This window comes from Gymnogyps californianus, chromosome 5 (genome assembly GCF_018139145.2).
Source record: "Gymnogyps californianus isolate 813 chromosome 5, ASM1813914v2, whole genome shotgun sequence".
NCBI lineage: Eukaryota > Metazoa > Chordata > Aves > Accipitriformes > Cathartidae > Gymnogyps > Gymnogyps californianus.
In genome coordinates, this window is record NC_059475.1 from 53,032,283 (window position 1) to 53,048,953 (window position 16,671).

General features: G+C 36.0%; 1 protein-coding gene across 1 annotated transcript in view; it reads right to left on the reverse strand.

Moving 5' to 3' along the window:
• The window catches only part of RPS6KA5 (ribosomal protein S6 kinase A5), an 86,538-nt gene that overhangs the window by 60,383 nt on the left and 9,484 nt on the right, over positions 1–16,671 (reverse strand). Inside the window, exons 2-3 of the mRNA XM_050896972.1 lie at positions 13,737–13,808; positions 1,253–1,471 (exon numbers count right to left, since the gene is read on the reverse strand). Coding sequence (XP_050752929.1) covers positions 1,253–1,471; positions 13,737–13,808 — 291 coding nt within the window. The remainder of the gene's footprint in view (positions 1–1,252; positions 1,472–13,736; positions 13,809–16,671) is intronic.

Here is a 16,671-nt window from a genome sequence, read left to right on the forward strand (position 1 = left end):
ATCTTTCCCCAAAACGTTACTATCCTGAAAAAGGATAGTGGTAGGGAATAGAGACACACGCACATACGGAAGTTATATCTGAGTTGAAAACCGTAAGAAAGTTCCTGATCAGTCTTCTGCCAGCCTTGCAAATGCTACAGAAATAGATGTGGTTCTTCACATCAAAATGGAAAGTAAAATGGCAAAGATAGAAGTGGAATGAAGAATGTTCTAATAAGGCTTGCTATACGATAGTTCATTATCAAGCATCTCTCATAAATGGAGATTTATGAAAGTTACTGGTAGAACTTACCAAAATGAAGTATCACAATGCATAAAACAAGAAACTGATCCACAATATAAGTATTTTCACCAGCATTTTACAGCAGGACACCATACCAACAACTTGTAGATTCCAGTGTTGTAACGAATTTGACCAGAAATAAATGAAAGCACAATCATCTTTAACTGGCATCACCCACATTATGAGCAAACTTGTTCAGAAAAAAGACCTGCCTGATACAATCTTTCAGTTTGCAGCATTTCAGTGCTAAAACAGCATACTAACTGGTCAGCATAGTGACATGTAGTCCTGTCCTCTCAGACAGATGACAACATTTCAAAAACACTGATCAAATTGAGGACAATATACAATGTGTTCTTAGAGTGAAATGCGCAGTATGTTTGAACTAGAAAGCTTTTCTGCTGCTTAAATATTTCCTTACTTTTTTCTTCTTTCCTACCAACTAATCCTAGTAACAAAGCCATGTTTGGTCATCCCACCTTACCAATAACCTCTGTGCCACATGCGCAAAGGCAGCATGCAGAGAAAATAAACTGAATCACTTTAATGCCCATATTCATACAGATTAAGAACTTTTTCATTCATGGTAGCAGTTTGTCTGAAAATCTGTAGAAAACTAATGCAGTATATAATAATGGTTTAAAAAGTGCAAATCAAAACTTCATCTTCTAAGTAAGCTCAAGAAAATATTTATCTGGTTTAGGTACTTATGGCCATATACATTTTTTGTTGCATGTAAGTCACTGATAATTCTCCTCCCCCCCAAGTCAGAGTAGCACACTGAAGTTCAAACAGGAAAACCACACAGACACAGTTGAAGATGAACAGTATTTTACTTCCTATGGTCTCTCATGCAATCTCCAAACACACAGTACTTAAGACCACATTAAAAAAAACCTACAAAACATTAAGGAGATAAAAGGGCAGATTTTTTTTTAACATAAGACTTGAATCCTGAAAACTACTCACCTAAAATGAGATGAAGCTTTGTATCTGTCTGGAAGGCATAATGTAACGTGACCAAAAACGGTGATTGCCTAATGTGCTCCAACACTTGTCGTTCTGTCCTTGTGTGCTCAGTTGTTTTGGCTTTTTGAACTATTGTTGCTTTCTTCAGTACTTTCATGGCATACAGCTTTCCAGCATCATGGCCGCTTACTTTCCTTACTAGGAACACTTTTCCATAGGCTTAAAAAAGAAAAGGGGGGGGGTGGGGGTGGGGAAGAGTCACCAACTCATACTACAGGTTTGGCTGATATCATTATTTTCAATTACTCATTGTTAAGGCAAACAGCAACGATTCAGGCTAAAATCTTCCAGAATGCTTTTTTTGTTTCAGACTGACCTTTTCTGAGCAACATTTCAACCAAAGGAGCTTAGTGACTGAACACAGCAAGAGTGGGAAAAACAATCAAACAGAGTTTCAGTATTTAAAAACAATTTTAAAAGCTGATGATTTCTTCCTTTGTAATAACCTACAACTCCCATACCTAGAATTTAGCAAGAGTTTGGACTAAGAGAGATGCTATTTTTTGGTCCTCAAAATAGTCTGCCCATATTTGCACCACTTACATGCTTTCGTTACTGGCTTTATAGAACCGAAGTTCCAAAAACCTATAGAAAAGGCAATGAAGTCTTCCCATTGGTATTTAGTACACAGGAACTTTCTGAGGCTCCCATACCAGACTTAAATGAGAATAAGCTAGAGGAATTATCTGAAAAAGAAAGTTTTCTGAACACAAACAGTAAAAGAAATAGTCACCAGGACCAAAAGGTAGTCTTTTCAGAGTTTTAAATTATTGAATCTAGGTGTTCTGTTTACATATTTAGTTAAAAATACACTCCATACTGGAGTAGTAAGTGGCAAACATGGACATCTTGGTTTTTAATAAAAAGGGCTCCTGGGAACCGTACACACAGTAAATTTGATACTTTCTTACTAGAAACAGTAAAGGTTAGAATTAGTAGATACACAAACAGGATACTATGTGAAAGAATGAGTGTTACTTTTGTAGATGGTAATAATTATTTCTATTAATAATTGCTCAAAGGAATCAGGAGGAACAATGATATGGTTGACTGACTTAGATTTCCAAGGTACTTAACAAGTTCCCTTACAAAAGGGTCTTAAAAACACTAAACAATCACGGGTGCAAAGAGGGAGGTCCTCTTATGAATGAAGAACTATATGAGCAGACAAAAAACCAAAAGGTTAAAAATATATATTCAGCTTTTTCAGTGAAAGGAAGTCACCACAAGAATTCATCCTGCCTGATTCAGTCATATATGAACAGTGAGGAAGCTGATTTTCTTGGTTTAGTAAATTATCCACTGCAACAGAAATTGAAGGTGACTGCTGAAAACTGTACCACAGTAGTTGAAAAACAAAACAGCAGATAAAATTCCAAATAGGTAAATGAGTAATCCACATAAAGTATGATAATAATTAGTTGTGCATAGTGTTATAACTGGGGGGGGGGGGGGGAAATACCTGGAGTTACCACAGACAACCCTATGAGAAAACACCAGTGGTAATCCAAAAAGCAAATAGAATGTTAGAGCTTCAAGAAAAGTATTGAAGGGGAAAAATGAGACAAATGTACCGTCCCCCAGATCTTCAACACAAAACCAGAAATCCCTTATGCTGTGATATGAAGTCTTTGTGTGCTCATATCTTGAGTGATGCACACTATTTCAGTCTCTCCTCTCTTCTGTCCCCAGTTCCCCTCCCCCCATCAGAAACAAGTATAGGAGAACGTTAAAAAAATACAGAAAAGGGTAAATCTGAAGGGAACTAAACACACTTAGACTTTTTATTTAGCCTGAAAAAGCAGAGTACTGAAGAAGATGCTAGAGAGTTAAAAATAAAGAATTGTATGAAGGTAAGTAAAGAACAATTTTTCATTATTTCTAGAAATAGAAATATTTCTAGAATATTTCTAGAAACTAAGGTAACAAAAATCAGTATTTCTAGAAACTAAGGTAACAAATGAAATCATTAGGTATCAGGATTAAGAACTGCCCAAAACACACAAACAAGTACGCGGTTAAGCTGTGGAACTACTGCTACATTATGACGCAGATGTCAAAAATGTAGAGGAGTTCAAAAAGATTATATAAATCCTTGAGGGAGAGGAAAGTATACCAAGTGTTGCTAAACACAGAAGACAATCTCCGGCTCAGGCAGACCCCGAACTGCAGGCTGCTACAAGTTCACCAAGGAAACCATCATTGTATGCCTCTCCATGTTCTTGTAGGGTCTCCTTAAGCCATTGTGAGAGACAGAAAACTGAACCAGCTGGCTGTTTTGTCCAACCTCTATAACTATCTTCACATTACTTTCTCAAAGAGAATGCTCAAGTATCTCAAAACTGTAAATACACTAGATAGGGTATACTGTCCTGATGCAAGACACTCAAATTTAGTTGGTCTTTAAAAATGCTATAGCATACACTGCTCCCAGTAAGTAGTTACGTGTAACTCCAGATTTTTCCTGTTTTTTCCAGACAGGCAATAGAGTTTTAAATTATCAAATGACACATGGTTTTTTTCCTACAACCAAGTTCTGCTTCATTCAGTATACAAAAGTGATACTGCTCATATGATGAACAATTCTTTTTAAGAAGTTCTTTACCTGACTCATCACACCCTAAGGAATCGCGCTTGCCTTCTTTACAGTACCCATTATCCTCAGTAAGAGCTTTCATAAAGTAAGTTTTCACAACACATCTCTCAAGAATTGCAAATAGAGTCAGAATAGGTTAGTGTAAACATATCTTTCTATTTTGGGAGACAAATGTGAGATACCCAGGACAATCTTTTTCAAGATATTTAGTATTATATTGCATTCCCCAACTTTAATTGTAGTTATGAGATCTCAAGTATATCTAAGTCAGACTCAATAGTCACCAGCTGGTCATCAAGAAATGGATAACCATAGATGTAAAAAGACTATTTAGTAAAATAGGCATGGGCCATAAATCCTATCACAATGTACAGACACAAGTGGTCTGAATCAAGGTTGGACAGACCATAATATTGTGACTACAGTAATACTGTTATGCATATGCACAATTTTAATGTTATTCACCTATTTTTCCAATATTGGATGTTAAATTATTTTTAGCATCTGAAAAACAGACCCCTACTATTGAGAACACTGGTTTAAAAAAAACCTGCTTCCAAAAGTAGTATTTACGGTTTTTTTACGGAGTTACTTCTCAAAAAATGTAGATAACACTTCTGCATTCTACTAACACGCAACAAAAACAGTGCGGAGAATGGCCTTAGCTTGCATTTCTCAACTGCTTAAGGGAGCGGCCCTAGTTTTCACCAATTTTCAGCTGGAGCTTGACATGGAACTTCCCTGTACCTCTCTGAAAAGCCCAGTCTAGAACATTAAACAGACATTTCCTTACGTTTTGGGGAAACAGTAGTTTTATCAGAAACACTGGACAACATTAAGTTAAGCTAAATTAAAATAAACAAAACCCCCCAGATTTTAACACTTGGCTACCTGTATCTTTAATCACACTTTATAAAAACATACAATAATGCATCTTAAGTGGCAAAATGTTAGCAGTATATTAACAGCACCTACTACAGCTTTACATACACCATAGGAGAAAATTATCTGGTAAGTGTAATAGCTGTAGGGAAATCTCCAGAAACTATACTAGTGTTATTATAAAAGAATTTGCAACATAGAGCTTTACCATGGTACAAATTGTTTCTTCAGAAATCTGAAAAGGACTGACAGAATGATGAGGATTATCAGCAGTTTTGATGAGAATAAATCTTAAGTAGCACTATTTTAATCAAATGACTCATGATATATTCAACACCAGAATCTCTGATATCACCACGAGAAGTCTACTTAAAAGACAACACTGCAAAAGCAATTCATTTGAGCAGCAGCAAGAAGGCACATAAGCTAATTGCAAGAATACCCCTACCTGATAACCTTATTTCAGAAAAGCTTTTTTAATTTCTCAAAAAGCTACATTTTAATGTTCATTCTCATAAAATCTGATGCACATCTCAACTACTTCCAAGGCAGAAATATTTAGCCAGCAATACATACCCCATAAAGAAACACACACAGTCACCAAATATTCACCCCCAAAATTAATTTTATTTTAAATGACGGAAGAACTAAAAGACTATATAATACATACTATATATACATACACAAACTATGTTAGACTGACCTTGCAGTTTATTAAGAGAAATAAAAGAAAAATTTAAAGTTAAAGAAAAAAGCAATTATTAGTTGCAGATTGATACAGATATCGGGCCTGTAAGATGAAGAAGAGATTTCATACCAGCAATTTATACCAAATTTCCACTTAATTTGTAAGGCAGAAAAATATAATTGGGGGTTAAAACTTTCCTTTCACTACTGCCTTTTCCACTGTCGTGGTTTAACCCCAGCCAGCAACTAAGCACCACACAGCCACTCACTCACGCCCTCCCCAGTGGGACAGGGGAGAGAATCAGAACAGTAAAAGTGAGAAACTTGTGCGTTAAGAGAGTTTAATAGGGAAAGCAAAAGCCACACACATAAGCAAAACAAAAGAAGGAATTCATTCACCACTTCCCATCAGCAGGCAGGTGTTCAGCCATCTCCAGGAAAGCAGGGCTCCATCACACATAACAGTTACTTGGGAAGACAAACGCCATCACTCCGAACGTCCTCCCCTTCCTTCTTCGTCCTCCAGCTTTATATGCTGAACATGACACCGTATGGTATGGAATATCCCTTTGGTCAGTTGGGGTCAGCTGTCCCAGCTGTGTCCCCTCCCAACTTCTTGTGCACCCCCAGCCTACTCGCTGGTGGGGTGGGGTGAGAAGCAGAAAAGGCCCTGACTTTGTGTAAGCACAGCTCAGCAATAATTAAAACATTCCTGCATTATCAACACTGTTTCCAGCACAAATCCAAAACACAGCCCCATACTAGCTACTATGAAGAAAATTAAGTCTACCCCAGCCAAAACCAGCATATTCATGAATACACACTCATAGTAATACACATCATTGTAAGTAACAATTCAACAAGTCATTAGAATATTCTATACACACTTGCTGAAAGACAATGAATTAAAAATATAAAGTATTCTTTGCTTCTTTTTTCTTTCTGTATAAATACAAGCACATTAAGCCATTGCATCATGCCAGCTAATTCTTATAGAGAAAAAGGCAAGCAATTCTTATTGTTTATAGCACACAGGATGGTTTATGAGGACTTCTAAATCCATCAAAACTTGACATTTGTACACACAGTTTTAAAGCAATGTTTTCAAGTGTTAACATAAGCTACACCTCTTTCTTAAATTACTTTTTTTACTGTCAGTGTAAGAATAATCATGAGGCAACAATAGGAAAAGGCTCAGAGGTACAAAATATTTAATAATTTGAATAAATTTCACTGTATTCTTGCATGATATATGCCTAATGACCTCTTTCCTCTGCACTTTTTATTGTGAAAATAATCTTTAGATTTAATCTTACTAAGAATTTGGAGGCAGAACTCTCACTGTGCAGGTATCTGTCTATATGAATTAAAATTTGGGATGTGGCAGAGTCAGAAAAGCATATAGCTCTAGCAGCTAAAAACAGGAAAAAAAGCAGCCAAGAAAAAACCTTAACAAAGATCAAATAACAGCATTCTGAACAAGCATTTCCAATTTTTATTGTCCACGACCAAATTGTCAGAGATGAAGCATTCTCTGTCATCCTTCCTTAAATATCAGATAGGCAAGAATCTTCAATGGACTTTTTTCAACATTATTATTTCCCCAAGAACAAGTTCCCTGTCCCATTAAACAAGTGAGTGAGAGATGATAAATAAGAAAGGCAGAAAGTGACAGAAGTTAAGTTGCATCTTAAAATGTACTTTCTATCAGCATTTTGCTTTTGTGCTTTTTTACCTTAGCTTTTTAAAAAAGTAAAGGTTACTACAGTAAATAGGTATGGCAGGCAATAAACACCTACCTTTTTTTTTTTTTAAAGCAAGTAAGTTTTTAGAAGTCGGCTCTCACATGTAAGACAATCTACCACTGGATAAGCATGCCATTCATTTTTAATTATTACAAAAATTAAGGTAAATTATTTTCTTCAAAATTGCTTTGAAGGCACTGCATACTGCTGAAGTCAGATGAAGTCAGAACAACTAACCAATAGCTGCCTGGATCATCATCTTACTTCCTTCTTTCCTTCTTAAATGTAGGATTGCATTTGCTATTCTCTCCAGTTATACTGAACCACCTCTGACATTAGTTCCAGTAAGAATCTTTGCTACTGATCTCCAATTTAGTGTCCAAATTCTTTCAGAATTCTCTGATGGATAAATGGAACAAATTTGTCCAGGTTCCTGAATTGAACACAGTCCCCTCTTTTTAGCCTGCTCTTCCTACAGAAAGACAATTTCCTATTTCCAAACTGTCTCTGATTAGCCATCCCACCTTCCATTCAGTATTCATCATAGCTGTCCTCAGCAGAAACTGAAGTAAAATATTAATTGGAGTTTGGAATTATTTTTAGACACTCCCTAATTTTGGCTCACTCTGAGGACAGTAACCCCACTACTTACTTTCTGCTCCTTTTATGAAAGAAGAATATTTTATATTTTCTTCAACATGCTTTGAAAGATCTAACTTAATTTCACAGTCTTAACTTTTTCAGAATACTTTCTGACCTCTTAGATGGAACTTCATTATACCTTCTTGTATAAGAAGATTTTTGAGCTGATTATTTAAATCCAACATTCATCCTACTAAATTTCTTCTCTTCATATGAATATATCCTTCAGATTCTAAGTATCTTCCACATATAAGGAGAATAGTCTTCCCATATAACCACTTAATTCCAAGAGATCATGCATAAAATATTCTCTTTTATATATGGCAGTTATATTCTTGTTTCTAATTATTTTTTGTCTTCACTAGTGGACTGTAGTTCAAGCAGTAGACTGGATTATTAGGGCACATGCTCAGGAACCACTTGTATTGTCTCTTCTTAAGCACAGTTGAAAGACTGAATGAAAGTGGCATTTATTAAAATCAGAAGCAGCAACAGCTGAGTAGAAAAAAAGGAATAATCTATGTGTAGAAAAATGTATGACCCAGAAGGCACTCTACATTAACAATTTTTTTTATTTTAAAAACACATTTACAAAGAATGCAGCAAATAAGCCAAGTGGGCGTGCATAAACCAACACAGCCACCTTCTCTTCTTGTTCCCTTTGTGGCTTTGGGAAGCAATTAGATTACTTTGCTGTAAAGTAACTTTGTTCTATAGAATAGACACTAGTTTTCTATGTCACAGGAAAAAAGCTTTAACTAGATAGGAGGGACAGCTGGCAACATGAATTCAGTGGACAGGAAATCTGAAAATTCCAAATTAGCAAGGCCATAGAGTAACAGCAGGAGAAAAGGACTTAAACAAAAACAAAAAGAGACTGGAATTTCAGAAAGTATATACCGAGTAGAACACGGGCAAGTCAGAGAAGTCAAGCAAGCAATAATTTGCTCCCAGAGCAACAAGGACATTATTAATAGCTTTATTAACAGTGGCATACTGTCATGTATTTTGTTTTACTGATGTAAAGTGTTACTGATTTCTTCAGTGGGGAAGTTTATTCTATTAATAGTGCCTTAGTTTAACATAAAAGGATCCAACTCAGATTAAAAGGCTACTAACTCAGATTTTTGCTTCCTTGTCTTTTCCTCTGAGACTCAGGTCAAGAGCGGAACGTGTATACTATGATACTCTTTTAACACCGAAAAGCAAAATATAACAAGCATGCTTCCAACTGAGAGAGTGTGTAGAAGAACAAACCAGACATAAAGGAATGCAAGAAAGAAATGCAAATTAAAGAAAATAGTAAGTATGAAATTATGCTAAGCCACAGCATGAAGAAAATGTTATCACAAAAAAAATCACTTCCACAGGAGAAACATCAGTACACAAGGATACTATTTCTAATAATCTTACTTTTTTTGTCTTTTAAAAAAATAAAACTTAAAAATGAAGATTTAAATAAACCTTCACTGCTGTTATCTGAAAAAAACTACCAAGTCTATACAAAACTACCACAATTACATATGCTTAAGCAAGGTATCATTTAATTTAACATATTTCGAGTATCATCTTTAGCTATTCCAGTTGCTTCATAGCAGACTATATTTAAAATATTGTAATTAGTTAAAATAGCATCTACAGTCATCACTTAATATGACTGTGAGGTTTCAATATATTCTGCCTTGCATTACTGTAGATCATTTAAGTATCAGATAGTTTGAAAACACTTTGCATGCTGCATAACTCCACAGTGAAGAATTTTAAAACACCATCACAGCTTTCATTTAGCATTAGCTATATTACAGTAATATCAGTAATACCCAAAAGCTCACACCAGGATAAGGCTTTCACTGCCAGAGTAAAGATAGCTCTTGCCTAAAAATACACAGCAACATGTAAACAGAAGCCATCAGATGCCATCTTCCTTACTTTTCTTTAAATTGCTCCCAAAAAAGCTATAGTCTCTGTGAATCAGTATGTCTAAGATGACCTCAACTCCCAGCCTCATTTCCAACTGGGTAGGATTTACTAGTGTAAAAGAACAGAGAAGTTCTCAAAATTGTCAAAAAAACCCAAAACCAAAAAAACACAGTTCTCTCTTATCATGCTGCCCATAATTTGGGGGCAAGTCACTAATGGAGATACAATGGCTGTTTGGAGAGCTCTCTAGATTCCAGGCATCACCCTGCCTTCACCATAGACTCTGATTAAAAACAAAGGAAAAAAAAAAAAAAGAAAGAAAAAACCCAACAAAAACACCCACCACCACCACTTGAAAATACCTGAAATGTTTCAAATTTCTGAAATAATGAAATTACCACTTTTTTTTTTCCGGCTGAAAGGTAAAAGACATCTAATAAGCACCTGCAACTTGCAACCTAGCCAACAGGCAGTTACTGTTTAGAGGGACAGCATGTAGCTTCACCATAATGAGATTGCCAGCTATATATAGATAAAAATTAGTTAGATGTACACTGAAGAAAATATCCTCCTTTCTTATTCTAATAGAATAAAAACTACAGAACAAGATAATTCAGACTCTTACTTATCAATACAGAAGGCGTGCAAGTATCTTCTGAACTTTTTCCTCATTTTTTGTGAGAGCAAGCCTAAGGATGACAACTGAAATGCAGGCGAGTAGTTTTGTACAAGAGAGTACAAGTCCTAAATGAGGCCTTACTCTTGTACATTATCATTTAAGACAAGTCTGCAATAAGAGCCTGCTATTCCAAATATTTCTGACTTATGTTATTGTCACTATAGACAGTTTTCTTTATGCTGCTTCTCATTCCTCCAAGTAAACATGTATTCTGGTACACAGAACTGAGAAGTCAGAGTAGTCATACTCACTCCTCGAACCTCAATTCAAGTATGAGAACAAGAAGTTGCAGGCCTAAACAGGACCCCACAACACATGACACAACACACTTAAGATCTTGTAGCAAAGTTTGCATGCAAACAGGTGGTTAGAGTCTTATGAAGTTTTTGAAAAATAATCTCTCTGCTATGGAAGTTGTGGGTAAAAGCAAGGTACATTGCACAGGAAAAACAGTCAGTAAGATAGCTAAATAAGTGAATGTCTGGCCCCAGACTTTTCACGTGCAGCAGATACTGCAAGGTCTACTGCATTTAAGTTGGGTTTCCATACTTAAGATGCAGTGCTTGCACAATAATTCTTGTTATTGACAAGGTAGTTCTAGAACTCCCTAAAAACTAAGTTTTTACAAAGGGGTTTGTATGTTAAACTAACAGCACCAAAGTCAATTTGTACAAGTTCTCTGTGGTTCTGTAACAGTAGGCCCAATACTCACAAAAATTTATTTCACAGTAGAACATTTCAGGATCATCTTAGCCAAATGGCCAGTATCTTGCTTCAGTTTCTGTTCTGCTCTGTTGAGTCAATGAAAAGGACACAAACTCTTCTGACCATAACAATTGGAAATACACTGAAAGTGAAGATGGTGTTCAGAGCTGCATCAAAATTCTGTTGGATTATATTTACAGAAGAAATGCCTTAACACAGGTATATCCTATTGTGAAATAACGTTCTTTCAGAAACCTCTTACAAGAATGAGAGGGGATTTTTGCTTATTGCAATCTCCACAATGCTTCTCAAGCTAGGAAATTAAACATCCTCAGCAAGAACATCTAGGAAGGTTGCAGAATCTCTACTACTGGAGGCTTTTAAGAATGAATTGTTGTCAGGGACGATGCAGGTATAACTGACTGTGTCTTGGGCCAAGCAATTAGAGGACCTCTTCAAGTCCATTCCAGTCCTGTTTTCAGCAATTCCATGTTACTGCAAACACTGACAATTCATAGATGGTCACTTCCCCAAAAGCAAACAGAACTAGCTCCATTCTGATCTGGTCATTTGCATTTAAACCTCTGACACCTAGTGCACTAGTCTTAGCTGTGATACATTAAGACTGAACAAATCTTCTTGCTTGCCCTGATTGTCTAGATTTCCAAAGCAAGAACTTTGGGCTATGATTGAAATTACATATTAAAAAAGTGCAACTAGCATTTCCTTGACAAAAAAAAAAAATACTACTCTTTGTACAAATGCCATTCCAGGATACTTAAGGTGTCCTTGGATTCCTAAAGTTTGCAAGAATCTTTTAGTCAGTTCTTGAAATAGCGTGAAGCCTACTAAGACAAGAAGATGTTTCTGGAGCAACGTGACTACTAGAGCAGGATGAAGACAGACAGGCATGCTTCCTGAGCTTTTTTTTCCTTCACACATATACACACTGTCAATCCCACTGTCAACCCATTGACGTAGCCTTTTCTGAAACGGGTCACTCATAAAAATTACCCTGTTAACCTGGGTGAATAGGACAGCTTCACACTACGAGCCTAAGGACTACCTGCTATGATTAAGAGTATCCCAGGCCAAGAGGATTTTGGCTAATCTGTTCATGAAGAAGAGAGGGCATGGAAGGTAACAATGAATGACAGACAACAGTTTAACAGCAGCAAAAGGTGTATTTCAGAGGTACTGCCTAAAGACAGTAGAAGGAGGTCAGGCTACTACTAGTCTGAACTTGAAGACTGACACTTACGAAACCACTAAAACTTACTTTGTGTTCCAAATGCAATAGTTGTAATATTAAGGTGATCTCAGACTAATGGCAGCGGTAAGGAAAAAGGAAAAAATTCAGGTATGGGACTGGTTTTCATATACACACATGTATAATTAAAAATCCAGCCAATGTTTCCATCAGCAGGAGAGAAAGACATCCTCACATAAATGCGTAACTGTAAGTCATTTCATTTTTGTCAACCCCACGCAGACCATTACTGACCACTTCAGAACAGCATAGCTGCTTCTGCCTATGAATACGCAACATCTACCTATGAGTATTAAAGCTTCCTTGCCTCTAGCACTAACTACTGAAATTTAACAGCAATGGTTGAATTTGTAAGCCTGTTAAATTTTAAAAAATTACTTCAGAAACAGAAAAATACACTCTCAGATGATTTAACAGCTTAATGAATTTATGAAAGAATCTGTATGACAGCTAATGTGAAAATCAAAACCCTTTGCTCTTTTCAGTGATGTAGCAGCTTATGCAATTATAGCCTCACCACTAGCCGTTAATGGCGGATAACACCCAAAATTTAATATCATAACTTAGAACAGACCTTGATGACAGTCCACCTTCATGATTATCGCAATCTACTCAACACTGCATCTGATGTTAATACTGACAAAAAAATGCATAAACACACTAAGAAGAATAAAAGCCATTGCTTTCCGTCTGTGTACAGGCCTCTGTGTGTGTCCCTTTAACAAAGGGGAAACAAAGCTTTTTTGTTGGTTACAGTCAGCAATCCTACAACATCCTACAAATCTCCAACGTCGTGCTGAAATCCACAATACAACAGTGAATATTTTCCATCTTAAAAATTACTGGGATTTGAATGGGACAGAAAAAGACTCGTAGAGCCAATGCCAACTCTAAAACATATAGTTAGACAGTGGAGAATCCTATTCAATAATGTACTAACATTACTGTTTTCTTCCAGCAATTCATGAAAACATAGCCTGAAAATTTAATGAAATTATCAAGATCATGCCTTAACTTAGATCAGATTTTTCACAAACTGTATTGTCACAAATCTCAAGCCATTTATTTTCCATTTTCCTGAAAAAGTGCATCTTCAAAAGTGCTGTAAGCTAGAACATATGACCTCCAATTTTGCACAGTATTTGTGAGAAAAAAAGTGAAGAAAATTATGCTATGCAATACAAAAGTGATATATCTTCCTAAAAAATGTTCCAATTACCAAAACCTCTGCTAGAAAAAAAAACTATACTTAAGAGTAATGCTTCCAACAGTCAACTTAGAAAAATGGTGCATCTTACCCCCTGTTCCAAGAACTTTCAGGAGTTCAAAGTTTTCAATGCCAACCTTCTCTGCATGGCCTGTCAAATTTGCTGAAGAAAAAAAAAATTCACATCAGATATGTAGTACACAAACATCATTCTGACATATTACTACAGCTTCAGTAAAAACAAGTTAGCAGATTAATGAAATAAGCAGCACTAAAAGGACATTCCAGTTGCATACTGTATTCTTTTAACTTCAAAAGCAAGGGAGAGCAATTCTCTTGCTGCCATCGGTGTTCCTGGAGGTATAAAATCACAGAATAACAACCGAAGCCCATCTAGCTTGTATACACCATCTTTCATCCTATCACTGGGCACCTCTGAAAAGAGTCTAGTTCCACTTTGTCTGTAATCTCTAATTGCATAGTTATAGACAGCAGTCGGGTCATCCCTTAGCCCTAGCACCCTGAATACTCTCATGTTCTTGGATTATATAGTGCTTGGGATGACGTAAGCAGAGTTTCAATAACTATTCATGCATTTAACATAGGATTACTAAACCTATAAAGACTTTCCACTACTATCAAGTAGGAAAGACCTCAAGTCCACATAACCAACAAGTCTGGAAAAACCTAGGCTGCTACAAAGTTGTTTCATTTGTTGGGGAGTTTGGGAGAAGGAGGTTCCACGTTTATACAAATCTATACCACTCTGAGTATTTTTTGTCTAACACATTTTTCTAAGCAGGGAAGTAAAGAGCCCTATTTAAAAAAAGAATTGTGGTGGGTTGGTTTGTTGTTGGTTTGTTGTTTTTTTTTCTTTTATAAGCTGCTAAAAGAAAGCCTTAAGCAGTTCCCATTTTTTCTGTCTTTCATTCCTATCATAATATTATCCATCCATTTGCATCAATATGACTGCAAGCCATTCAGCAAAGCTGCTCATTGAAATGATCCAGGTTAAAAGCAGTAAAGCAAAAAAGTAACTAAGTTTGATTATTCTTAACCAAGTTCAGTTCCCTGATCCACTTTAATGAGCAGCTGCATAAGCAGTTTTACTAGCACAATTAAGGATGCAGCATCAAGCAGCAGAAGCTGCATTAAGCTGGCATGGCTGCTAAAAGAATGCCTCTCAAAGAGCAACTTCAAGCCAAACTGTATGTCTAAAGGTTAGCTAAAAAAAAAAAAAAAAAAAAAAAAAAAAAAAAAAAAAGGCTTAGGAAAGATGTGCAAGAAGCTTTCAGTAGCAGCACCACAGATTTCAAGTACAAAGATCTTTTAACCAAAAGAGGAAAATTCTTTGATAGGAGATGCTGAAATTAACTTACTTCATTCAATAGAAACTCTCATTTGGTTTGATATTTCTAAGAAACTTCATCAAGAAACTGAATTAATTATCAAAAAGTATAGTTAATCTCCATTCACAGAACCGCAGTAACTCAGCAACTCAAAACAAATAGAAAACTTAAAGCTCCAGAAAGACATCTCTGCAAAGGAGGAACAAGTATAAAAAATCCTAACACTAAAAAAATGAAAAAGCAAATTTGTGACTTATTCCAACAATCCTACGAATCTGTACACATACACAAAATGCATCTAGTTGGGATAGGGTAACATTAGTGCTGTCATCCAAGGCACTGATGAAATCTCATGAAGATTAAGGCATTAATCAAACTTGGAATAAGTGCAGAGGGACCACTTGAAATTACCGGGAGATTAGAAAGTCTAAAAGAACTTTCAGGATTTTTTTCTTGTACAAACAGAAGTACACATGACAACGATTTTTGCAAATCTGAGGGAATCTACAAGCTATCCTAATGTTACATGTAAAAAAAACCAAACAAACAAACAAAAAAAAACCCCACACAGCACAGTAAAATTATTATTAGCGAAATATTACTTTTGTTATCAGATCCATTTTAATAATGTGTACTAGGCAAGACAGTACCAGAATCATTAACAAATCAATGAGGCAATATGCACCACATCAGTAGAACTGAAGCTTTCTGTACTATTTTCACTGCAAATAGAACAAATACTATTGCTAGTGCTACCTCACAGCCATTGCTGAAGTCAGCAGTAAGGAAGATGCACTCATGTGCCAAGAAAGGAGTAATAGCAGGTAAGGCAAATCTAGACTGAGTTAGTGTCTATATAATCACAGCACATCGTGTCACAGTCAGAAAGCAGTCTGTCTTGAAGCAACTTAATATTACATATTACTCTTCTTAACAAGTACTGAGAATGGTACTCAATGTATACAGTTTCAAAATAGTGTCTTTCCTGCCAGGGACAGCAGGAATCAGGGACTATCCTAAAGACACCAGGGCTAGAGTGTCCACAGTTTTAATGAAGCAGGGGATGTCACTGAAGAAATTCAAGACATCGAACTTCTCTGGATACTAGCTAAGTGCTGAACTCAGAGTGGGAAGAAATTTTCCACTGAGAAATCCACTGATTTGAATTCTCCATTATGGAGCACTCCAGAAAGGTTTTACCATCTCACATCCTTTAAGAGCTGTCAGCAGAAGGGTTTTCAATTAAACACCCTTCTAGAAAGCAAAACAGTCATTTAATCTTGCCATATACTTGGAAGTGAATAGGAAGACTGAGAGAGTAGAACACAGAGAAATGCTGCATCTCCAGTAACACACTGAAGATTTGTAGTGTTGGCTATAGTCCTAAAAAGAGATCAAGTCCTAAACTCAATCCATTAATCTAAACTGTACCATGAACTCAATTTAACTTTTATTCCACATTCAATAACATTAGTAAAGCCTTTCCCAGTTTCATAAGGTTACACAGTAAAAAGCTGAGTGATATTTAGTTTGAATCATTGTATACTTGTTTCAATGTGAGCCGTAATTTTGCACTATCCACTTAATCCCATTTTTACTTCCATTTAGGATGTTTAATTGCCTTACCCTTAAAAAAACCTAAATGTCTTGAAGGTTATTGTAATATTATTTTCATAA